The sequence below is a fragment of the Macrosteles quadrilineatus genome, unplaced genomic scaffold, assembly GCF_028750875.1.
Source record: "Macrosteles quadrilineatus isolate MER2022 unplaced genomic scaffold, UCM_ALF_1.0 Scaffold_6__1_contigs__length_79288215, whole genome shotgun sequence".
NCBI lineage: Eukaryota > Metazoa > Arthropoda > Insecta > Hemiptera > Cicadellidae > Macrosteles > Macrosteles quadrilineatus.
In genome coordinates this window covers 4060749-4087858 of record NW_026542599.1, presented here as the reverse complement: position 1 = coordinate 4087858, position 27110 = coordinate 4060749, and the positions used below count along the sequence as shown (strand labels likewise).

Below are 27110 nucleotides of genomic sequence, written 5' to 3'. Positions count from 1 at the left end.
GTACAACCCGCGTGTAAATCGGTACAGTATTATGGTCAGGGGGGCTGTCGTAAGCTTAAAAATTTGGCCCCATGTTAAATCTCCACAAGAAAAGCTTAATATTCATTTTTGACCCAGTTAACATAAATATTTTCAAAATGTAAATAAAACCTGCATATACAGGACCGATAACCTTTCCTTTGATACAATCCTCGTTTAAATCGGTCCAGTAGTATGGTCAGACTACCTAGCATAAGGCTTGCAAATGTTTTTAATATATAAAATGGATAAATGTTTAATACGTCACAGAAAATAAATTATAGTACCAATATAACGAAAACAATAGTATAAAGGTATTGTGACGTAATAACAGTAATGCATTGTTGTACCCAGCAAAACTACAGTAAATTTTCTTTTATCAACATTTAAAAAGTTAATGAAAACTTCTTTATTATTTTGAAATTGAATTTACTGTCTAAGGTCTTTGTGCTGACGGTGAGATGATGCTATTTAAGGTGTGGTTCCATTACGACTAATTAAAAGCCAAGTTTGCAATACATTTCTTCTACTTCTACCGAACTTCGAGTCAGAGTAGAAAGTAGGCAGGAATAGAAGGTAGAAGTTCCGAACTTCTACCTTATATTCCTGCCTACTTTCTACTCTGACTCACCACCTTCAGTGACTTATTATATGAAGTTTTGTTCCAGAAAACAATGGAGTCATGTCGACCATACCCAGCAAGCCCGTGGAGATCAAGAACTTCGTCAAACATTGCGACCAGAGACGGAAGTTCCCAGTGCTGTACAAGGTCGAGTTCCAGGTAGGTTCTTCAAAGAATATAAATCTAATTTAACCCTTTCAGACCCGGGAGTCCTAGTCATCTCGACCGCTTTAAGGCCTGAACAAATTTTGAATAAATCTTGGTTTTTAATCTAGATTTTAACTACTAAAATTATTGATTAGGTTTGTTTTAAAGACGAAACCTTCATAATACCATATTAACCATTTCAATTTCAGCAATAATTAGCATTATATACGTTTAAAAATATAAATAAAACAGTCATTAACCTTAACAGTAGCCTCTGTCTCCTATCTTACCGTGACATTGCAACAAAACAATCAGCTTTACCATAAGACATGAAGGCAGACTGCAAAACAAAAATTCCCAGCTGATCTCCATAACCTACACAATCGATGCGTACAGGTCTGAGCAACAGAAAGATCCAGAATCTTAAAAAAAAACAAATAAACATCTAACCTACACAACCGTGTTAATTAGGTTGTCAGGACTTAAAAATTTACCTACACAAATGAGTGTGCTGGGTCTGAAAGGGATAGAGTAAATTCAATGTTTTCTACCCTTGTTCTTGCTCTAATCAGAAATTGCATTCATTTTATTTATTTTTCCAGTGGCAAGAACCAGAAAATAGAGTTTTTTGTCACCTTGTTTGTAGCCTTTGTTCTTGCAGGGTTTTTTTTTTGTGTTTCCTCCTATATATTTTGTCACGGTTTGTGTCTTCAGGGAGACAAGAAGTGCTATGTTTTCATTTTCTGCATTCATTGTTTTCCAAGTGACTTAGAAATAGTTTTGATTATTAAGTTCTGGAATGGTTATGTATTTAGACATATTTTGCGTTTAATGAATTGTAAAAACTTGAGATAAAAAAAAAATAAATGATGGTAATTTTTTATGCACAATTGGTTTGAGAAAAGCCTAGATAGGAACAGTAGACCAGGGACTCAAAACAAGGCAAAATTTTGTGTGAAGTAAGATTTATTAAATGTTGCACAAAATGTAGTTATTTGTAAAAAAAAACAACAAATTTACACATTATTTACTAGGATTTGTAAATAAATTTGTGCAAAACATCATTAATAATAGACCGGTATGAACTGCTTATGGTTTAAATGATCAGTACAATCCCTTTATGGTGCAATACAACACTTGCATGTCCTATTTACCAAATATAGTATTTTTAAAGTTTACTGTTTTAAACCAACTCTCTTTTTCTCGTTTTTTTTAACAAACACAATCAGGTCTTTTTCATATTTTAACACGAACGGCCTTAAAGCCATTTTCATTTGATAGATGTAATTTTTAAACAGTATATGTAATTTGATTTCTACAAAAGAATTTTTTTTAAATACTCTTAATTTTACGTGAAATTACTGAGCGTTAAACTGTGAGAGTGAGTCGCTGACGAGATCATTTAACGGTAATAAGGCAAGCAATTATCACCCTAACCACTTCGTTAGCTCTGCAGAAATTTCGATATTTAAAATGCTTAAAGAAAGATCTCTTGCATAAAACAGCTGTGCTATATACAGTAGTTGTCTGTTTGTAATATTGAATGTAATCAGCAAATTAATACAATAACTTTGAGAAATACAACCACAAATTAAATCTTTACGATGGCAAGTTACGAAAAGAATGTCTTCAAGTCCTACGCTACTAAAACATACATAGTCAACGAACGTTTAAAATATGTGTTGCAAATTCGGTTGTATATGCAGATGAGTACATCCCACAAAGTTAAGGCATAATAAATTGGAAGCAATGTTATACTAAACCATGTACGATTCTATATTGGCACCTCGTGTGAAAAAATTAAACTTTAAAGTGTGGGAAAGAGCATTGAGAGCTTTGCTTGCTCTGCTCAAAATAATCACTAGATAGTGTTGCGGCAAGCTATTAGATGATAATCAGTTGTTTTTCAGTCAAAGCTCATGAGTTCGTAAATCAGAAATTTCATCCAAAGTTTAAATACTCAGGTTTAATTTAAGAGCGCAATTTAAGCAGTGAAAACTTTATTTTGGAATACGCATTTATTTTGTGCTAACTGATAATTAAGTAATGTGTAAGCCCTGTGTGAGGAACCGAGCGTACTAGCATGTGAAGGTCATAAAAAAGTATTCAAAGTAATTAGCCCCGTACATTCACGTATTTGAAATGAATTATAAACAAGCTACGTTAAAATAATTTGCTCCACGCTGAGCTTAGTAAATTGAGGATTAATTTTCGCAATCATTCTGAAAGCGATATTCCAGACACATCAATCATGATGACAGTTTGTTGTCAGAAGAGGGGTGTGGAAGGACAGCGTCCACCCAGTGTCATCGCAGTTTCATTACCAATTAATGTAGTCGCCTGGGATCAGATGGTCGTTTGGATTAATCATCTAGCTGTTCGGATCAATCCTCCAGCTGTTCGGATAAGTCATCTTGACGTTAAATACCAAAGGCAGCCCTATTACTGTCCTGTAGCTTTTAGATGTAATAGAGCGGATGCTGGCGTTTACCCCCCCTCCCCCCCCCGGTGGGAATTTTCGACATATACATTTTTTGGTTTGTATTGACATGTACTTTAAGGTTTTAGGTGTTTGCCACTTGTAAATTACAGCATGTTCCGGAAAACACGAAAATATCATGAATATATATATTTAAAAAAATGGTTTTTCTTTAGCGAGTTCGTTTGGCTCTACAACCTGACCGATTTTCATGATTGAGGTCTCAAATTGAAGGTATTAACGCACAGATTTCACATCAAGCATCGGCATATAGTTGCCTACAGTCCCACTTGGCTTATACGTAAACAACCTTTTTTCCCATGTATTTCTTATGGGAGTTAAATTTGGTTTTTCTTTTCCGAGTTAGTTTGGCGCTTCTACCCACCCGATTTTCATTATTGAGGTCTCAAATTGAAGGTATGCACGGACAGATTTCACATCAAGCATCAGTATATATTTATCGACAGTCCCACTCGGCTTATACGTAAATTAAATTTACCCCCCATGTATTTCTAAAGGGAGTTAAATTTGTTTTTTTTTCTTTTCCGAGTTTCTTTGGCTCTTCTACACGTCCGATCTTCATGATTGAGGTCTTAAATTGGTAGTATGCACACATATATTTCACATCAAGCATCATCGTATATTTATCTACTTTATTACTCAACCGAAAAACATAGGTTTGATATATTTTTTAATTCGTATTTCAATTTAAATTGTGCAGTATTTTACCATTTGTAATTATATAACCCTATATATTTTGGTCTAAGAACCTTCAGTGAAATACCGGCTTGCATTTAAGATATTAGTTATTCAAATCGGACGGTTTTCAAGCAAACGCAAGGTGAACATCCAACATAAAAAAAATTATAAGGTTTTTCTATGATTGAATATCAATAGCTCCAGTACTGTTTACGTTTTTTTTTATATGTTTTAGACTCAAAATAATCAGTCAATTATAGGCTTTAATTTGAGCTATTGATCGTTTGAATCAGTTAAGTTTAAGATACTGTATTACACAATCAAAAATAATCAATTTGATTATTTCTCAGATATGATATTTTTTTAACGCTGCAGCGCAGCATGGGTCCTTTAGTATAGATTTTTTAGTTTGATTTGATTTGATTAGTTGATTCCTGACGTAGGACGGGCCTAGTTAGAATTTGAAAATGCAATTATGGCGAAGTCATCAGATTGTTCTCACAGTGACATGCAAGCAAATAAAATGAATGAAGTGAGCAAAGTATTTTGCAAGTACTGTACTTGATGCTTTTGAACAATGCATTATTCTGCTTTAAGTTGAAAACCGTGATCAGAATTCCTAGATGGTCTGTTTATCAGCTGGAAGACCTGTACCCGAATCGGTGGAAGACAATTTACTCAATGTAGATAATCTAGGGAAAGCTGCATGCAAACAGATTAGTTGAGATATGAGCTAAAAGAAATATTTTTCTGGAGTTTTACTGCTGTCTCAGGAATGTGATATTAACCTTGAGCAGCTGATGACATACCCATTAGATCCAGGACCATGGGCATTAGCCAATACCGATGGATGCCCAACAAAAACAGAAAAGGCCAAACTGCTCCATGCTTTGGAGAACAAGGGTATATAGTAGACGAACCTTCCAAGATTGAAGAATGTATGTATGTAATTGACGGTATGGCTTACTTTTAGGTTCTTACTAATATTCCAGAAACCTCTGGTGAACTAGCACAGATTGCCTTCAGCCGTTTTCCGAAATTCAGAAGGATATACTTTATTACGGATACCTATTTAGGTGTATCTATTAAAAACATTGAAAGGGAGAAGGGGATTTGGAGACACGTTTTTAATGAGAGGTCAAAAATCAAGATCCCACGGGATTGGAAAAAAATCCTAGCTAATGGTAAAAATAAGGAACAACGGGTTAACCTGCTAAATAATGAATGGTCTCTGCACAAATATGCATAAATTCAAACAAGCTTCAATACACGTTTCTAGGGTAATGTAAGGTTCTTTTTGGTGATATTTTGAAATTCACCCCCCACCTACAAACAGGGTTGCTAAGAGTAACTTAAATGTTTGTAAAGACAACCCATATCAATCAGCACATTATTTTAAAGAAATTTAAAAGGAAAATTACTGTCGCAATTCCGATTTTGATACGAGGAAAACGAAGTTTTATACGTTAATTTTACTAGAACCTTACATTCCAGTAAAATTTACGTAAACAATTTCTCAATAAAATTTATTTAATTTAAATAGAATCTCTTAAAATCTCTTTCCTAGAGGTACTCGTTAAATCTAATGTTATTTAAATAGATTTAATTGAAAATCAATTCAGGCCAATTTGAAATCCGCATTGCCTGCAGGTTTGCTGCAGCGGGGGTATTTTATTAACTTTTTTTATTTTCAATTGAAGCCTTTGAATACATACTGAAGAAGTCAATAAAAAAATATTTCACCAGTAATTAACGCAGGCTATCCTTATGTAATTTAAATAAAACAGTTTTTAAATTTAAAAGTTTTTCTTTATTTTCCGGAATACGCTGTAATTTAAAAGAGGCAAACAACTGAATTATTAATCTGGTAGGTAATACCAACAAAAAAAAGTATAAGTCATAAATTCCCACGGGGGGGGAGGGTTTCATATTGGTGGCTCATGGTCTATAATTTGCCAAACAACAAATAAATGGAACACATAAATTGCCAAATAAAAAAAAAATCAATGATAAGAATGATTTTTTTATTTGGCAATTTTATTATTCTATACTATACTATTAACATTTAGTCAAAAACACTTTTTACCTTTCTCTCAGCAGCTAATCTAAGTACCAGTTAAATCTAATTTATTTTAAGTAATGGGGAATAAAAATATGACTTGTGTATGGAAATATTTGTGTCAAAATCCAATCAGACAAATTTTAATTCATTTAGTCCGTGGCTTTGCTGGGGCGGGGGGTATTTATTGTATATTGTGCCATTATTTGTAAGGGCAGGGATGGGTTCAAATCCTGGCCATGTCATTGTTTAATAACGTCATTGATACTATAAAGTAGGTATCTAGCATCGAATGGCCAAATATGAGTGAGCGAACTGGTCTAGTGGTTAGAGTGCGGAACTTCGGTCCCTGAGGTCCCGGGTTCAAATACTACCAAATCACCAATTTTTTTTTTCCAAATCACCAATGGATTTTACCTAAGTACCGCAACCCCTAGGTCTTGCATGAAGTAATGTGAAATCAATTTTGCGTTTGGGTTTGTGCCTATCGTTCAAGAACATAATAAAATTACGAAATAATATTAATTATAGTTCAGATTACACAATGACAAGCTGCGATCTAGGTTTTGAATCAGACGAGTGATCTTGACAATTAAAAGCGAGCCCTATATCCATTGGTCTCTTAGCCATTGGTCTAACCGGAGAGGTATTGAAAACTGCTATGGTTTAACCGGAGAGGTATTGAAAACTACTAAACTAATTTTCAGTCAGGTGAACATTTGAAGATATATTAGGCGTTAAAAAAACTCTAACCCAAAAAAACATATGATTAAATTATCACAACTCCACCATTAAAGAGGTTGGCAATCTTTCATTACGATATATCCGTAAACAAATCATCTATCTATCTATTTGTAATCTATCTATCTGGATAGTCTCCGATTGATAGATAATGTAAACATATAAGCAAGCAATCTAATTTACTTCTCCTCAAGAAAACCTAAGAGACACCGAACTGCATTTAACTTTGAATAACTTGGATAATCAATAGCCGTAGCGTAATAGCGTAGGTTACAGAGTTATTGTTAGTATTTTAATGTGAATGGAATGTTAAAATCATTTGTTCTACAATAAAAAAATTACTAAATCAAAGCAAAGTTTAATCGGCATTGGATGGAACAAAAACCATACTGAAAATTAACAGTATTACAACAGTTGATTTAATCAAGATATTATTGTTCCACAATGCTGTACAACAAAGTCTAACTCTTCTTCGTCACTAATTTTAGAGAATTGCTCATGCTCTGTTAGGATTAAACATGATTAATTATTGGACTATGTTTATGATTGCTAGTTCCCCAACACAATGGGCTACTGCTATGTACAAAGGTCGTTCTATTGGCTAAACTCGCTATAACAATGTTATTATTGACAGTCCGGGCTTGTACATCTAATGTTTGGCAACCCTTTATCTAACAATAACCCCTTCAACACGATGTCTATCTAGTTCTACGTTTAATCATCATTATACCTAATCATTCAATACAATGTCTGTGTAATTCTACCTAACGTTATCCCACGTACTAGCTACACCAACTGTGTAGTTCTTCGATTGATCACCATTAAACCTACCGTAATTATGCAATGCAATGTCTGTGTAATTCTACCTAACGTTATCCCACATACTAGACTGTAGTACACAAGTGTGTAATACTGTACTACGATCAATCATCATTATACCTAATCATTCAATCCAATGTATGAGTAATTCTACCTAATGTTATCCTACATACTAGCCACATCAACTGTGTAGTTCTACGATTGATCACCATTAAACCTAATCATTCAATACAATGTCTGTAGAATTCTACCTAACGTTATCCTACATACTGGTCACACCAATTGTGTTGTTATACGATTGATCATCATTAAACCTAATCATTCAATACAATGTCTGTGTAATTCTACCTAAAAGACTTCAAAATGAAGTAAATTGTGTTTATTTTTGACGATACCTCCTTTAGCTTAAACCAAACCTCATACTGATAAATAATTTATTTACACATATCTTACTAAATCTATAAATATAGAGATGGACTGAATTGTTTGCTAAACAAAATAAAACACAACATTAGTTATTAAATCCTTTCTCTGTTAGGTTTTACGCAAACCAAATGCCAACTAGGGTGACTGAGATGTTAAATGTCGCATCAGGTGTGGTTAACCACAAACTAACTGTCAATACGATTGCCCACGTTGGCTTGACGTGTCAATGGGAGGTGTGGTGGGAACGGAATAATATAATTTCGGTTTGCTAGATAAATTAATGGTATCAGCAATCCCAAACTTACTTTCTCCCATTAACTAGCTAACAACCCTTTCCATGGTTAAGGGGTAGGAGAAACAATAATATTTTATGGGGAAAATCACATAACATAAGTTGCAATAACTTTTGAACCGTATTTTTTCAGCAATGGTGGTTGCACCAGATTGTTTAGACTTAAAAGGACTAAAAAATACTAAATTTTTATCAAAGTAGTTTGGGTAGTATTTTTGAAAATCCGATTTCTCCATAATGTGTTTTAATGAAAGACCACCAAGAAAAAATCTAAATTTCGAAAATGTTTCCAAAAACGCTGGAGGTACCATGAATTGTAATAACATACAAAACTTCATAAAAATCGGACCAACGTTGTGGTCAGTAGCTCTGTATCCACACATACAAACAGACACTCACACATACACAGACATCACTTCAAAACCCTCTTTTTGGGTTCAGGGGTGATTCAGGGGTACTATTCAGGGGTTATTGTTCATATATTATGTATTTTGGAGAAAGTAAAAACTTCTTTTTGTGTTTTTAAGTTAAAATTAGGTCAACTGTTTGTTGTATTTGTATTAGTTTCTGAAAGATTACATCGGCAATGAAATGGTAAAACTATAAATCTCCCAGTGTTCATAAAAAATAACAGTAAATGAGTGGTTGCAGATTTGTAAATTAATATTTATTTTAAAAGTAACATAAACCTTAATCACCTAACTGTCCATTTTCAGCTCATTTGTAATTTTAATCCTCCACATCCAATTTGAGGACTTGATTGACATAAGCCTATTAATGGAAGCACATAACAGTTTCTGATAGAGACATATGGACACATTATTACCCAGCCACTAGTATTATTTATGTGTTTATAGGTCAGACAGGTTCTAAACCATATATACGGACAGGGGCGTTAATGCATATTTGTTAATGTTAGTTTACTTGATTTTTACCAAGCTATTACATTTAAATAAAAACAACTTTTATGACATTTCTTGTAGCAACACACTTAACCTTATGTTATTTAAATGGGAATATATCCGACATTGTTAAGGGAATATATTATTTGAAATCAGTTCTGGCAAAAATAAATTCAGTTGGTCAGCATGTTTGCTGGGGGTATGTTGTATCTTATTCTCAACCAAATACTGTCATAAATAAATTTTCAAAATACTTACTAAAACTTACATCAGTAATTTCAAGTTCTTGCCGCATTGCTTAACATAAATCCCTTGCTAGCAATGGTCAAGTAACACTAAACCTTGTTGAAGAAAACAGCTTTGCCTTATTTACGAAGAAATTGGCAAAGTTTAAATTGGTTCTCGCTAAGTCCATTGCAACTATATCGAACAGTCGTTTATAAGATTAAAACAAGTACTTAAGTGTAACCTGTTCTGGACTGGTTAATAAATGGGTCAGCATTGTCCCTGTGTTTTATGGTTAAACTTCCAAACTGTTACAACCAGGTAGATCATTATTACCTCAAATCACTAAGCAATATAAGTATGTTAAGTAATAATCAATTATCAATAATCAATCCAGGATTACCTCTTTTACGTGCGTGTTAGATAATAAATTCTACTTTTACCGATGTAAAATTCATTTTTAATTTGTGGCCTTAACATTTTAGTTTTGGGATTCAGTTTTTTTATAGCTATATCAACTAAACTGTAAGTGTTGGCATTTCTTTACATCGAAAAGGCAATTGTTTATTAAAAACAATACAACTATTTTATTTAACACTGAATCGATTTTAAAGTTATCTAGTTTATGTAACATTAGAATTATAAAGCGTACAGAAAATGAAGATTTATATACGCTATATATATTAACCTTCACACGAACAATGAAGAAATTATGTATGAAAGCTACAATTAACTTCGTAACTCTTAATTATTGCGACACGCACACGACATTTCATCCTGTTTTCCGTCTGTGTGTGTAGCCAAGCTAAAATATTTCTGGATTTTTGTAATGAAACATTTACACACATTGATTAGACCAATATTATTTGACGAGTTTGGACATTTACACTTTCATCATAATTTTCACCATCATTAGTGGCTAATTGTGGATTAAACGATGACATAGGAATCAATCCCTCTTTATTTATAATTACAGTCAGAATCGGAGGTTTAAAACAATATGAGCAGTATTCAGGATAACATTTTTCTTTTTTCAGTTTTTCTAGATACAAAATTTATAATGTGCATTTTCATACAAATTAAACTTATTTTAATATTGGGTCCATAAAAGTCCCTAATGGTAAAATAAAGTTTGTTAAACCTAAAATCTTTAGAGCAAACACATATTAAACCCCTCTTCATAATTTTAGTCTCGTATTTTGGCATGGTATTATTTATTCAAATTATCTTATGCATTCTGTGAATACTTACATTTACCTCTTCAAACTATCGTTTCTAGTTAGTTGTACCCCCGTTTTCAACACCATTTCAATTCCCCACTCTTTTCCTTTAAATAATTTAGTTGGCTTTTTATCTAGAATGTTAGAGTAGTAAATAAAATATTTTTAAATTCTATAACTGCAGATGGACTATGACGAGGTAACTGTATAAGGCATGAGTGACAAATCACTATAGGTTAGGCATAAGTGACATTACCACACGAGGTAGCTGTATTATGTATGAGGGGTATTATTACAAGAGGGAACTGACTGTATAAGGCATGAGTGACAAATCACTATAGGTTAGGCATAAGTGACATTACCACAAGAGGTAGCTGTATAATGTATGAGTGGCATTATTACAAGAGGTAACTAACTGTATAAGGCATGAGTGACAAATCACTATAGGTTAGGCATAAGTGACATTACCACAAGAGGTAGCAGTATAATGTATGAGTGACACTATTACAAGAGGTAACTAACTAGGCATGAGTGACATTATCACAAGTAACATTGATGCATGTCGTGACGGAGGTACAAGGTTCACCTGACATTAATGATATCGTGGTTTGTTAGGTTAGGTTAGGTTAGGCATGAGTGACATTACCACAAGAGGTAGCTGTACAATGTATGAGTGGCATTATTACAAGAGGTAACTAACTGTATAAGGCATGAGTGACATTATCACAAGTAACGTTGATGCATGTCGTGACGTAGGTACAAGGTTCACCTGACATTAATGACATCGTGGTTTGTGGCTTTGTCTCTCGCAGCTGTTGCACAGCTGTGATCACCTTAACTACATTGTCACTGTTATAACGCTACATTTTGAGTTCATAACTTTGAGCAAGGTTTTTTTTTTGTTTTACGATTAGTTGAAATCATCGATGAAATAGAGTAATTAACATACATTTTCAGTCGCCTAAGTCTTACTTAAAAGTTGGTTATAGACTAGTATCTACAGCGTTGTGGGTTTTTTAAGTATCTTTATTGAGTTTTAGTGAGTTACACATACAGGGAATAAGTTGTGGAGGTTTTATGGTTGGAATTTAACCCGGGAATAATTTTTTTTTTATGTTCCAGAGGTTAAAAACACAATCAGTTAAAACTCATATGTATATTATATTAAAATAGGTCTAACTAAATATCTTGGTAAAAAGCCAATCACGCTAGTGAAAATTCACTTAATCTACATGTATACTGTGGTGCGGGTATCATTAAACTAATGATAAATAAAGTTGTAGATTATTCATTAAATATTACAATTAATTACAACTTACTGTAAAATCATATTTTACAACTTTTAAACACGGCAATTATAGGGTATGTGACAAAATATGAAACGTATTGGTATTTTCTTGTGGTAAAAAAATAGAAGAGGCACACATTAAACGAATCAACTTTCATAATATAACATAACAAAATAAAATATTCACTTTGACGAGTAAAATGGTGTTTTATTCCGGCTAAAAGTTAACTGACAAGTTATTCTAACCATAATATTATAAAACTATTCACCTGATTCCATATCAATACTACTACAATATAAACTATCGTTTCTCGTTGCATCCCTTCTTTACTTTCTCCCCTTATGCATATAGAGAAATTATTAATATTGTCAACATTCTCAAAATAGAGTTTTGGGTGATATGGTTTTGGACCATTCTCAAATATCCTGATAATTCCCAAAGCGATAAAAACACTTAAAACATAAAAAAATAAAGTATTTCCCTCACTTTTGTAAAAAATACTTATGTGAAAAAATGTTAAAACAAAATCGCTAAGGCTGATGTTTGGACGGAAAACTGTTTTGTCGCAAAATACAAAACACAAATTGCGATAAGTTGTCACATGCTGCTGCATGAAAGGCCTTTGTGAAGTGTGCCATGGTTAACTCCGCCTATATGTGGTCTTATGATGCTATAAATAACTAAATGTTGAGGCTACCCTAGGTGAATACACAAGGTAGATGTGACGATAACTTGCTGCAGGGTGTCTGTATACAATGCAACCTCAGATAACATCAGTGTACATTCCAAGCAATACAGGTTAACAAGGCCCATCCAAAGGGGGCCTTTTGACCATTGCCTCACACATTCTACTGAGAAAGCTAAAAACCACTGTCATGTTTTGGGCTTGGTTAATTAATATTGTAGTTATAGCTTATACTTCCTACCTTCACATACTAAGACGCTAGGCTTGAGGTCAGAGCCTTTTTATATACGAGTTAAGGCTTAGAGAGGGGTAGCGTAATCATATAGATAAAGTCCATTGGTGATTGGTGGGATTCGAACCTGGGACCTTGGAACCAGAAGCCTCGCGCTATGCCATCAGACAAGACTGCTCCCCAACATATATTTATAGTCAAATGTGCTTCCATTAGTTAACTTTACGCAGTTATCAAGTTTGAACCGTGTGTACTTTGTAGCCTAGTATTTCAACCCATGCACTTTTTATGGTCTAGGCTTTTTAACAGTAGATCTTCACCGTCGCTATGCTAGCTTTTTGTACCTACATTCATACAAACTCATTTCTCGCAATCGTAGATCCCTGAACCATAATGTCTTGGTAGGTGAAACCATGAATAAAACCAGTTTCTTAACGATGAAGGAAAGTAGTTATAAGAAATTAAATTGCGGACAGAAAATTTACTTGTGAATACAATTTTTCAATCACTTCGGCTGCATTTGTCCTTTGTTTTATCTTCTCAAATTGTTGACATTGTCTTTGATTTATTTCATCGTTGTACATGTACGTATGAACGCACATAAGTAACAATTAAATATTTGTTTGCAGACTATTTATTATCTGTAGGATCGAATTGTTGAAAAGAGATATTTTTCATTCTATTTTGTTGAAGTTCCACGTGCTGAGTAAAAGCAACTACGACCTCTGAAACAAATATATTACGCACGTTGAATAAATCATTTATGTTTCTGCTTCCAATATGTCACTTGTTCTAGAATATTCGTTTTTCTCTTTGCAGATAGAAGCGTAACATTCTTATTACGTGTAATGTACTTTTAAAGTCAAAACACAATACAAAATAATAATAAAATTATAAAAAGGATTCAAAAATCTACTTCTGCTCTTTACTCTTAAAAAGGTGTTGTTTCTTCATGTTAAATTATCCGTGCACTAATAACTCATAATCATGTGAAACCTTATATATTTAAAAAAATTTGGTTTTTCTTTTCCGAGTTCGTTTTGCTCTTCAACTCGACCGATTTTCATGATTGAGGTCTCAAACTGAAGGTATGCACGCACAGATTTGCCATCAAGCATCGGCATATATTTATCTATAAACCCACTCGGGAAAATTTGCTTCCCATGTATTTTTAATGGGAGTTAAGTTTGGTTTTTCTTTTCCGAGTTCGTTTGGTTTTTCTACCCGACCGATTTTCATGATTGAGGTCTCAAATTGAGGGTATGCAAGCACAGGTTTGCCATCAAGCATCAGTATATATTTATCTTTATCCCACTCGGCTTATACGCCAAACCAAATCTGCTCCCTGTCAAGCTTCATGATTTATTTACTTACTGTAATACTCGACCAAAAACTTAATTTGATTCATTTTCGATTTCTTACTTCAATTTAAGATGTATTTAACAAGTTATAATTATATAATCCTAAATATTTCGGTCTAAGAACCTTCAGTGAAACACCTGCTTTCATTTATTAATTATTAAAATTGGATGAGTTTCAAGCAAACTAGTTAACAACCAACATACAAATTATTTTTCAAAAGGTTTTTTCTATGATTAAAATTAATAGCTCCAGTATTGTTCATGTTTTTTTATATGTTTTATACTCAAAATAATCAATAAATTATTGGCTTTAATTTGAGCTATCGATCGTTTAAATCAGTTAAGTTCAAGATAATCTATTACTCAATCAAAAATCATAAATTAGATTATATTTATTTTAACATTGCGGAGCAGCATAGGTCCTCTAGTCATGATGAAATCAAAGTTTTATTAGTACACTCTTAGGGGACTTAGTCGAGTACTAAGGTTAATTGTGTTACATATATTCCCTGATAGGGGCTAGGTATGAATTTATTTATTGTTTGAAATTGTATTTTTATCGTTGGATTGGGCTTCGTTAGATTGTTCTAAGTATTGTTCTAAAAGAAAATAATTCGATACCAAACAATCGCTTGAGACATTTCCACTAATAAAACGTTAAATTATAACCCTAAATAAAATATCTGTCTTTTAATCCATACCAACTTAGAACCTAGGTACTGATTCTAAATTATTTCTATCCATATCATTTCGTAAAAAATGTTTTTATTTGACAACTAAATTATTTTACCTCGTTCTGTAGACTAGAATAATTTCTGGCATGTAAAAAATAAAAATAATATGATTTAGATTATATTGCCAACTCTGAATTAAACCAACATCCCATCCTGCCCAACGGCTGACCCTATCTCATTCAACTTGCATAACTACATGACCCAATATGACATAGTTATCAAGAGGTAATATTCTCGCCATGTCATGTAGTTATAAACTCTAGTTTGAATCATCTCGTCCTCCCAATGACTGACTTGATCTCAGACAATCTTCTACATACAACTTGCAATGCATGACTGTGGAATACATGGTCAAATTTGATCTATCAGAGGTAATATTCTTGCTATGCCATGCAATTATTAACTCTAAATTAAACAAACCAACTCCTCCCTCAAAATTTTTGTCCGTTTATAAAATTTGTTGTCCAATGCTATAAAAATAAGGGTTCGAAAGTTATTGAAACTACCCATGAATATCATAGTTACTACTACCACTTGTCAATGTTAAGGGTTGCTGACGAGCCAGAGAAGAAGTATGTCAGATTGCGGATACCGTTCATTTCAGTTGTCTTGGTATCCAAGTGGTGGCCCACCTTTAACCCTTAAGGTTACTAATTCGATTCTAAGGGAAATGGATTTTAGACAGAGGTACTATTGTCATTAGGTTATTTATTAATTAAATAATTATTAAACTCTATTTACATATTTTACAAAACTTACAATAGTTTGCACAAGGATAGATTCACAGGTTCTTGCACATTGTTATTTGATAACGCTGAACTATATTACGCGATAAAAAGTGTGATACCTAATTTTTAATGAGATGGAGTCTTATCTTACAAAAGCTAACTGAATCGCCAAAAGTCAAATTACCACAGTATATTGATTATGTAGGCCTACTCAATTCCCATAGCTACATGCAAGGCCCATAGTTTTCAGTTGACATATAACCAACGCAATAAAAAATAAATACTACCGGTATACCCTACTGTTAGAAATACAATATATGTCCAAGTGGCCATTATTAAATTGGTTTCCATCCTTATTTTGGGTTTATTAGATTTCCTGTGTTATTGGGATCTCTATATATATTTTTAATAACGATTACTTTTTACACAATAATTGGTATTGTTACTGAATTTTCTATTACAACTCGCAATGTTGAATTAAGAAATTTTACAAAGTTGACGCACACCAGTTATAACAAATTTTAAATCTCTTCTTTTGTCTAAAGTCAACATTTTTTGCAAAAGCCTGCTCGACATTCATTAAAACCGTCTTTGGCTAAACTTCTTTAGGCGTAAAACCAACATTTCCATAAAACAAGGTTGTTTTACGTTTCATGTTGCATATTCATAGAAGATTGTGGACTCATTTATGCATTTTTCAAAACACTGATTATTTAGCATTTCTTTGTTTCTCTGACTTTGGATCAAGAGCTAAAATCTCCGATTAAGCTTTGTTAATGGTGCATTAGAAGCATTTGAAATTTCGCTAACTCCATCTAATTTTATTTCACTTTTATATGTGCTATCTTAAAATGGTGGTTTTAATTAATTTTCGGAGCAAAAGTTTCAATGAAAATCTTCAAAATTGTTCTATTTTTTTAATACATCTTAAGGGGCCTTACAAAATAGTAAGCAGAAATTAGAAATATGACCATTTATTTACATCAAATGCATATTAATTTACTGTATTAAATAATTCTTGTGTTTTATTTAGCAACTATGGAACTGATCTGGGTCTAGTTCCAATAATTTCAGATCGATTGTGTAAAAATACCACCAAGCATGAAGCCACAAATGCCCACATCTGTTCATATGATATCTAATGTGCGACAGACAATAAATACCTTTAACTGGGAAGCCAGCTGGGCTATAGATAGAGGACGGGACTTTGGTCCTTGAGTTCCCGTGCTCAAATCCTGCCAATCACCAATGAATCTCAGTGATAATGCTGCAACCCCTAGGCCTAGCCTGGTATTCTAGGACCGAAAACATCACTTCAAAACATTCAACTGCAATATGTTTAAAATTACCTAACCTTTCTTTTATTATTACTTCTCTATGGTGCCCTTCTTACCATTTTTTTTTTTTTTTATGTTTCAGACTGCATGCAAGGTGGAAACCCATTCGTGTAGACATGCTCTGAAACCGGCCAACAAAGAAAAGAACCAGAACCCCAAGTGCATTCCTTGTAAGTAACCGTGTTTTAACATTTTCCCCAAAGCTATAGGGGTAATTTCTCGTAGTGGTAACAAAGTTTAGTGTAAGTCGAATGTGTTTATCTAGGCACTAGCCTGATTTGAAAACTATTGAATAAAATACATGGTAAAATTTTCTTTTATTTCCGATGTTATCTATACATGTTAAAACTTATTTATATAGAAATAGAAGGAACTTTAAGCTCCGCTTCAGCGATACTCAGCTTCTAGGCATTAGAGAGCCAATAACTACCTTACGCATAAGGGTTGCCAAATTGCTCCCAGATTGCTCCCTATTCCATTACAACGGCTGAGTAGTGGATGACGCTCCTAATGAGCTAAGGTCACAAATAATACACTAAATCGTCTGTCAACTTTGATGACGAAGACACACATTAAGCCTATTATTAGTTCATGATAGTGTCATGCTGCACCCATCTACAGAGATTCCACAAGTATTTTCACAAACCCTAATAATAATTTTTAAATTGCGTTTGATAATAAATTTTGTATGTAGCATAGTTTTAATAAACTAATTATTGAAATATTTAAACCATAGTTATTCGGGTAACTAGTGTAGCCAAGGCACTTTGCACTCGCGATAGTATTAAATTTTTCCTACAGTTACTATTAAGCTTCTATATATTAATAGGCAGGCAAGTTTCTTTAAAACCTCTTTTCTCAGCTCATGTGCATCGCAGGGAAAATCTACACATACTGTTGGAAAGATAGTTTCATGTGGATGTGCAAAATCTCTTCATAAATTTATATGGGCCCAAAAAAGAGCACAAAAAATGAATTAAAAATGAAAAAAAAATTAACATAGGTCATTATGTGTTGCCATGCTGGTGACAAAATATTAAAAAAAAAACCTTATAAAAGCACGCTGTTTTGTGTTGTTTGGTTGAAATACTGGAGTGCGGCGAAGTAAAATGAGTGCGGCAATAAGCTACTGTGCGTGATATTATCAGTGCAAGGAAGCCTGCTTTGTCAGGCAGCTATAGGAAAATAAATCTTTGTTTTGAAATTTTGTATTGCCTTAGGCTGCAGGCTACTTTTACAAAATGAAGGGGGCTACTCCTAGAATTTTTATTTAAATTACCTTATTTCAGATATTTTCTTCATATATCACACAATCTTTTATTTATTTTTAGATTAACCTAATACGTGCAAACTAGATTTCGTATACATTTTATATTCCTAAGTATAAACTACACCAAACAATAAATAAGTATAGACAAGATTTTTATTACCTCTTGGATGGTGCTTTAATGCTGTAAATACGTCGCAAATAACTGTAGAGAAGAATATGTTTGTGCAAAATACATCACGTTGTCTTCATAGCTTTTATCAATCTGTTTTAATATCACGCTGTGCCGTGTTCAAATCTCGAAAACATAAAGGGTGACAGGGTAGGTCTCCAAGGTGATTAAAACTTTATTTATTTTAAGATATTCCTACCCTAATATCTACACAATAACTTTAAAAAAGAAATATCGTCCAAGCTCAAAAGTTTCATTGTTTAGGTAAACTTCCACCAACATTTTGTTTCGCAGATATAAAATAAATTCAAAGTTTATCGTCTTGAATTTAATCAGCTTCAAAGAATGACAAATATTGCTGGTATTCCATGCTGTAAATATTTTACGATAAAAGCAACTGCCTTACTTGACTTGAACAATTCTCCTAAATGTTCTGACATAAATGTAGCGTAAAAGCGCTTTTATGCAAGCCAATCTAATTATAGCTCCTTTAAAACACAAAGACCAAAGTGATTTAGGTAAACAGAGTTTAACGGCATTTCGCAAAAACTTCTTTGTTGGATCAGACAGTGGAAATATCTATACATAGCTTATTGCTAGTTCTATTAAGGAAAAACATCTTCAATGACACTGTTTGGAAGTTTGATTTACTTATGATTGGTTCTTTAGCAGCCTGGTAGGAAAAATAATTTTGCATCACTTTTGGTCAAGTCAACATCCTGTTTCAACAATGATGATTTTATAATATCCAATTATAACTATTAAATACAATTACCGATAATATAGATGAGGATAATTCACCAAACGAATTCATCCAAAAATTCAAGATCAACTATTCAATTCTGATAAAGAAAAAAATTAATTTTTTAAAATTTAAGTTTTTTACCAGTGATGACTCTGGTTGTGTGTACAGTCACAGTAGTGTCTACCAACAACATGACCAATACATCACTGTCCAGTCATGTGTGTACCACAGACTGAGGTAATTAACCTGTTGTCAATCACCAGTGATGATTCTGGTTGTGTGTACAGTCACAGTAGTGTCTACCAACAACTTGACCAATACATCACTGTCCAGTCATGTGTGTACCACAGACTGAGGTAATTAACCTGTTGTCAATCACCAGTGATGACTCTGGTTGTGTGTACAGTCACAGTAGTGTCTACCAACAACTTGACCAATACATCACTGTCCAGTCATGTGTGTACCACAGACTGAGGTAATTAACCTGTTGTCAATCACCAGTGATGACTCTGGTTGTGTGTACAGTCACAGTAGTGTCTACCAACAACTTGACCAATACATCACTGTCCAGTCATGTGTGTACCACAGACTGAGGTAATTAACCTGTTGTCAATCACCAGTGATGATTCTGGTTGTGTGTACAGTCACAGTAGTGTCTACCAACAACTTGACCAATACATCACTGTCCAGTCATGTGTGTACCACAGACTGAGGTAATTAACCTGTTGTCAATCACCAGTGATGACTCTGGTTGTGTGTACAGTCACAGTAGTGTCTACCAACAACTTGACCAATACATCACTGTCCAGTCATGTGTGTACCACAGACTGAGGTAATTAACCTGTTGTCAATCACCAGTGATGACTCTGGTTGTGTGTACAGTCACAGTAGTGTCTACCAACAACTTGACCAATACATCACTGTCCAGTCCTGTGTGTAACACAGACTGAGGTAATTAACCTGTTGTCAATCACCAGTGATGACTCTGGTTGTGTGTACAGTCACAGTAGTGTCTACCAACAACTTGACCAATACATCACTGTCCAGTCATGTGTGTACCACAGACTGAGGTAATTAACCTGTTGTCAATCACCAGTGATGATTCTGGTTGTGTGTACAGTCACAGTAGTGTCTACCAACAACATAACCAATACATCACTGTCCAGTCCTGTGTGTACCACAGACTGAGGTAATTAACCTGTTGTCAATCACCAGTGATGACTCTGGTTGTGTGTACAGTCACAGTAGTGTCTACCAACAACTTGACCAATACATCACTGTCCAGTCATGTGTGTACCACAGACTGAGGTAATTAACCTGTTGTCAATCACCAGTGATGACTCTGGTTGTGTGTACAGTCACAGTAGTGTCTACCAACAACTTGACCAATACATCACTGTCCAGTCTTGTATGTACCACAGACTGAGGTAATTAACCTGTTGTCAATCATCAGTGATGACTCTGGTTGTGTGTACTGATGACTCTGGTTGTGTGTACAGTCACAGTAGTGTCTACCAACAACATAACCAATACATCACTGTCCAGTCCTGTGTGTACCACAGACTGAGGTAATTAACCTGTTGTCAATCATCAGTGATGATTCTGGTTGTGTGTACAGTCACAGTAGTGTCTACCAACAACTTGACCAATACATCACTGTCCAGTCCTGTGTGTACCACAGACTGAGGTAATTAACCTGTTGTCAATCACCAGTGATGACTCTGGTTGTGTGTACAGTCACAGTAGTGTCTACCAACAACATAACCAATACATCACTGTCCAGTCCTGTGTGTACCACAGACTGAGGTAATTAACCTGTTGTCAATCATCAGTGATGACTCTGGTAGTATGTACAGTCACAGTAGTGTCTACCAACAACATAACCAATACATCACTGTCCAGTCCTGTGTGTACCACAGACTGAGGTAATTAACCTGTTGTCAATCACCAGTGATGACTCTGGTTGTGTGTACAGTCACAGTAGTGTCTACCAACAACATAACCAATACATCACTGTCCAGTCCTGTGTGTACCACAGACTGAGGTAATTAACCTGTTGTCAATCACCAGTGATGACTCTGGTTGTGTGTACAGTCACAGTAGTGTCTACCAACAACATAACCAATACATCACTGTCCAGTCCTGTGTGTACCACAGACTGAGGTAATTAACCTGTTGTCAATCACCAGTGATGACTCTGGTTGTGTGTACAGTCACAGTAGTGTCTACCAACAACATAACCAATACATCACTGTCCAGTCCTGTGTGTACCACAGACTGAGGTAATTAACCTGTTGTCAATCACCAGTGATGACTCTGGTTGTGTGTACAGTCACAGTAGTGTCTACCAACAACATAACCAATACATCACTGTCCAGTCCTGTGTGTACCACAGACTGAGGTAATTAACCTGTTGTCAATCACCAGTGATGACTCTGGTTGTGTGTACAGTCACAGTAGTGTCTACCAACAACATAACCAATACATCACTGTCCAGTCCTGTGTGTACCACAGACTGAGGTAATTAACCTGTTGTCAATCACCAGTGATGACTCTGGTTGTGTGTACAGTCACAGTAGTGTCTACCAACAACATAACCAATACATCACTGTCCAGTCCTGTGTGTACCACAGACTGAGGTAATTAACCTGTTGTCAATCATCAGTGATGATTCTGGTTGTGTGTACAGTCACAGTAGTGTCTACCAACAACATAACCAATACATCACTGTCCAGTCCTGTGTGTACCACAGACTCAGGTAATTAACCTGTTGTCAATCACCAGTGATGACTCTGGTTGTATGTACAGTCACAGTAGTGTCTACCAACAACATAACCAATACATCACTGTCCAGTCCTGTGTGTAACATAGACTAAGGTAATTAACCTCTTGTCAATCACCAGTGATGACTCTGGTTGTGTGTACAGTCACAGTAGTGTCCACCAACAACATAACCAATACATCACTGTCCAGTCCTGTGTGTACCACAGACTGAGGTAATTAACCTCTTGTCAATCACCAGTGATGACTCTGGTTGTGTGTACAGTCACAGTAGTGTCTACCAACAACATAACCAATACATCACTGTCCAGTCCTGTGTGTAACACAGACTGAGGTAATTAACCTCTTGTCAATCACCAGTGATGACTCTGGTTGTGTGTACAGTCACAGTAGGGTCTACCAATAACTTGACCAATACATCACTGTCCAGTCTTGTGTGTACCACTGGCTGAGGTAATTAACCTGTTGTCAATCACCAGTGATGACTCTGGTTGTGTGTACAGTCACAGTAGTGTCTACCAACAACTTGACCAATACATCACTGTCCAGTCATGTGTGTACCACAGACTGAGGTAATTAACCTGTTGTCAATCACCAGTGATGACTCTGGTTGTGTGTACAGTCACAGTAGTGTCTACCAACAACATAACCAATACATCACTGTCCAGTCCTGTGTGTACCACAGACTGAGGTAATTAACCTGTTGTCAATCACCAGTGATGACTCTGGTTGTGTGTACAGTCACAGTAGTGTCTACCAACAACTTGACCAATACATCACTGTCCAGTCATGTGTGTACCACAGACTGAGGTAATTAACCTGTTGTCAATCACCAGTGATGACTCTGGTGTTGTGTACAGTCACAGTAGTGTCTACCAACAACTTGACCAATACATCACTGTCCAGTCCCGTGTGTACCACAGACTGAGGTAATTAACCTGTTGTCAATCACCAGTGATGACTCTGGTGTTGTGTACAGTCACAGTAGTGTCTACCAACAACTTAACCAATACATCACTGTCCAGTCTTGTATGTACCACAGGCTGAGGTAATTAACCTGTTGTCAATCACCAGTGATGACTCTGGTTGTGTGTACAGTCACAGTAGTGTCTACAAACAACATAACCAATACATCACTGTCCAGTACTCTATGTACCTCAAACTGAGGTAATTAACCTGTTGTCAATCACCAGTGATGATTCTAGTAATGTGTACAGTCACAGTAGTGTCTACCAACAACTTGACCTATACATCACTGTCCAGTCATGTGTGTACGATTGGCTGATTATTTCTTTAACAATATAGGATTAAATGTAGTAAATTATTCTCGTTTTTAATCAAATTATTACAATCCTGTAGAACTTTGTGTTTGTTAATTTTTTAAACTTTAAACAGGTTTTTTTTTTGTTAGGTTTACGACAATGAGGTTTTGTGTGATATCTGAAATGTGTAGGCTTTCAGTAATTACTCTATCGTAAGGTGTAAGCATGAGTTAGTCTCATGATTAAAATCAAATCGGGTTACTTACTGGCACATTAAACCGTCGAACGCAATCTACATACAAGATTTGAACTGCAAACCTTGATTTACGGTGTTTTTATGTGACAAAAATGTGTTAAATAAAATAAACGCCACAGTTTTTTTTTCTTTTTTTTTTTTACTCAGTTGTTGATTGTGTCTATAAGACTTTCTATGTTTTTTTTTTTTATATTCTTTCTACATAACTTTAAGTTTGACAAAATATCCATGGTCAAGCCTTTATGTATTTGTACTTGAATTTAAAAAATGTAAATTTAACTGCGAAAATAACCACAAGTGAAAATATATATATTAATGTCAAACAAATAAAATCAAATCAAAAATCACTTTATTCAGCTTGAGAAATATACAGGGATACATGATGACTGGTAGGAATAGTATTCCACCGAACTGCAAGTTTTGTCCGTGCTCTAGGGAAGAGCTCTTACCAGCAGGAAATATGTGTTTTTTATTGTATACCAACAGGTAATCCAAGGCCCTACTAGAATTACACCCACATTACAAGGAGTGCTGAATCAGAATAGTGAAAATAATTGTTCAACAATATTTTAATACATATATGTTTGATCAAAACTATTGATGGTTTAGGTTGAATCATAATAATATTACAATTTGGTATGATAAAACTATTTTATTTCACCTGCACAAAGAAATGTTAAATAGTATATTTCACTGTCAAACTATTCAAACGTGTTTTATATTTATGTATTTTTGTTCATAAGTTAGTGGTTCACATTAAACATATTTGAGGAAACAGAAAAAACCAGTTGTCTATTAGTCTATTTGTATATCCTGTAAAGGGATGTTGCCCTCTTACCTATCTAGTATGCAAACTTACCCGTATACATATTAATACGTTAAAAATACATTAACGTATTGTGTGTTCTTAATACATTTAACTTATATATTTTAATACGTTTTATAGTTGAAAATATGTTTTTCATTGGCAGTTTATTATAGTTTCAATTATTTTACCTGTATGGATGCATTTCTAACACATTGTTTTTTTTTTTCTATCGTTGCTGCTATGTTATCAATTAGGATTAATTTCACTTGTTCACACGCCATTAAGGAATTTAATTTTGGTGTATTGATGAAGCTTAATAAAATTTTTAACTAACATATTTTTATTTTGTTTCAGATGATTACAATCGTGTTGTGTTAGATAAATCGCCTGACATGCCAGATTCTGACTATGTTAATGCTTCCTATGTAGATGTAAGTATCTTATTCAAAATATATTATGTTTTATCCATCAATATGCTTAGGATTACTATGAATTTTGACTGCTAACATTAAATATTTTTAATGTAAAACAATTTTCTTTTCAATTTTTTACATTAGCTACTTAAATAGTTAATGGTTATTTTTAATTAACTGTACTGCATTAATCAAATATTAGAGATGTTCGTTTCGTAGTCATATTTCCTTTTTCTCTAAGATGGTGGTTCATAAAATTATATTGTAATTTTTCCCTAATTAACTAAAAAACGTGAAATTTCCAACAAATATTAATATCTTAAGGCAGCATATTTTAAAATCTAGTTTGGTACAGTCAGGGCTGTAAGGATACTAATTATTGTATTAAACCAATTCTAATGAGAAATCTAAAAAAAGGTTTTGCAAACTTTTCTTGTATTTTTTATATTAGAGACAGTTTATTAAATACTAACATAGCTTTTATATTTGTTTAGTTGCAGATTATTTTCATCATAAAGGAATTATATGGATGAAGGTCGTAGTTAATTATGTGGATTTTTAATGCATATTAGTGAATTTTTTTTTTACAACCTTACGTAAATTCATTTTTATTTTATTTTTGGATATAGTTTAGTTTTAATAAAGTTAAATTATTATAATATTATAATATAATTTTTTTCTATTTAAAATAATGAAATTACCAGGGTGGTTTTTAAAGTAAGGGCCGTTTTTGCGTAGCCTTCAGTCACTTGGTGACATGTCAGCTACAGAGCTGCAAAAGATGTCATTATGTTCACAAAAGGATGCCAGTAAGCAGGACCCCAGCTAAACATTTTTGAAAGGGGGGGGGGCAAGTCCTAAATTTAGTGTAAGTATGTGGCCAGGAGCCTTAATTGTAGCAGGGTACAAGTGAACTATGGGCTTATACGCAAAAATCCGCCCTTACTTTAAAAAAAACTGCCCTCATAACATAAAAAAACAAAGTATAAAGTTAAAAGGATGTTTCGGATTTTGTACATGGCAGTATTAGGCTTAAGGTTACGTCACTGCTTACCATATAGTTATGATGATTAATTGTGTTTAAGTAATATTTTCCCCCTTTCAAAACAAAATAATAATTAATGTATATGAGTTTAATGAACTGAGGAAGATTTCAAGGAATTTATAGAGAAAAGAAAACTGTATAGAAAGAAAAATAAATTAAAATTGATCAGACAACCTACACAGTAAATAAAATCCAAGCGTGGCTTTGAATAATTGAAAAGTATTTGGAGAGGAAGATGTCGTTGAAAAGTTTTTATCTCGTTTTATTGGACTGTGATATAATCAAAGTTATACAGATTGTTTTTATTACTTGGTTATGGCTAAATTGTGTTTTGTTATCTAATTTAAACTTTAGATCTCTTGAACTAAAGTTTTTTTTACTCTTAAAGTAAGCATATTTTATATAAAATAACAGAAAAATAAGATTTTCTTAAAAATGAACGAGGTTGATACAAATTTAGTATGTTGTAGCCCTTCATATTCTGAACAAAATGGTACGACTCCCATTTCTATAAAAATTATGGTTCAAAAGTTATTGTAAATTATATTATTTTCCCATAAAATCCCCATAAAAAAACGAAAAATAGGATTTTAGAAAAAGACCGGTTTTAATTTAACTTAGTATGTTATGGCCCTTATAATTCTAAAAAAATAGTAGGCTTACAACACCCCATTGCTGTAACAATTAGGGTTCAAAATTTATTGCAACTTTTGTGATTTTAACTATAAAATATCATATTTACTCTCACCGCTTACCCATGATAAAGGTTGTATTGACAAGCTTATGGGAGAAAGTATGTGTCAGAATCCTGATTTATTTCCATTGTGTTGGTTTTTGCATCTAATCTAATCTAAACCTGTTTTATATGTTTTCAGGTATGAGATTTTAGTTTAAATTTCATCAGTTTGTAGTTTTTTTTTAATTTTATATTTAATAATACGACACAGAGTCTATTAATTTTACTCAGTGGGACTTTGGGATTTGTTAAGATCGTAGTTTGGTTTTTCAGAAGGTTGGAGAAATAAACACATAATTTATCAATTAGATATATACTAAGTAGACAAAAAAACTAAGCAGTTTAATATTTTTGCTAACGATTATAAAACTAAAATCATGTATTACCTTAACGTGGTAGATTATACTTTTGGAGAAATCATATTTATAATAAATATGTTTTATCCATCTTCAATATATGAATCAACCCCATCATAATCCATAATCCATACATATAGAATAAAATGTTTCTCAGTCTATCTGTCTCCAACGCCTTTATGCTTTACCTTCTTTGACATAGTTGTGAAACTGAAGAAATCTCTAATACATGTGTGTGAAAATTTCTGACTCAT

At 33.8% G+C, this 27110-nt stretch overlaps 1 protein-coding gene across 1 annotated transcript in view; it reads left to right on the top strand.

The window, feature by feature from the left end:
• LOC128996542 (receptor-type tyrosine-protein phosphatase kappa-like) overlaps positions 1-27110 on the top strand; it is a 46681-nt gene that overhangs the window by 6662 nt on the left and 12909 nt on the right. Inside the window, exons 2-4 of the mRNA XM_054421932.1 lie at positions 687-799; positions 17098-17185; positions 24661-24737. Coding sequence (XP_054277907.1) covers positions 687-799; positions 17098-17185; positions 24661-24737 — 278 coding nt within the window. The remainder of the gene's footprint in view (positions 1-686; positions 800-17097; positions 17186-24660; positions 24738-27110) is intronic.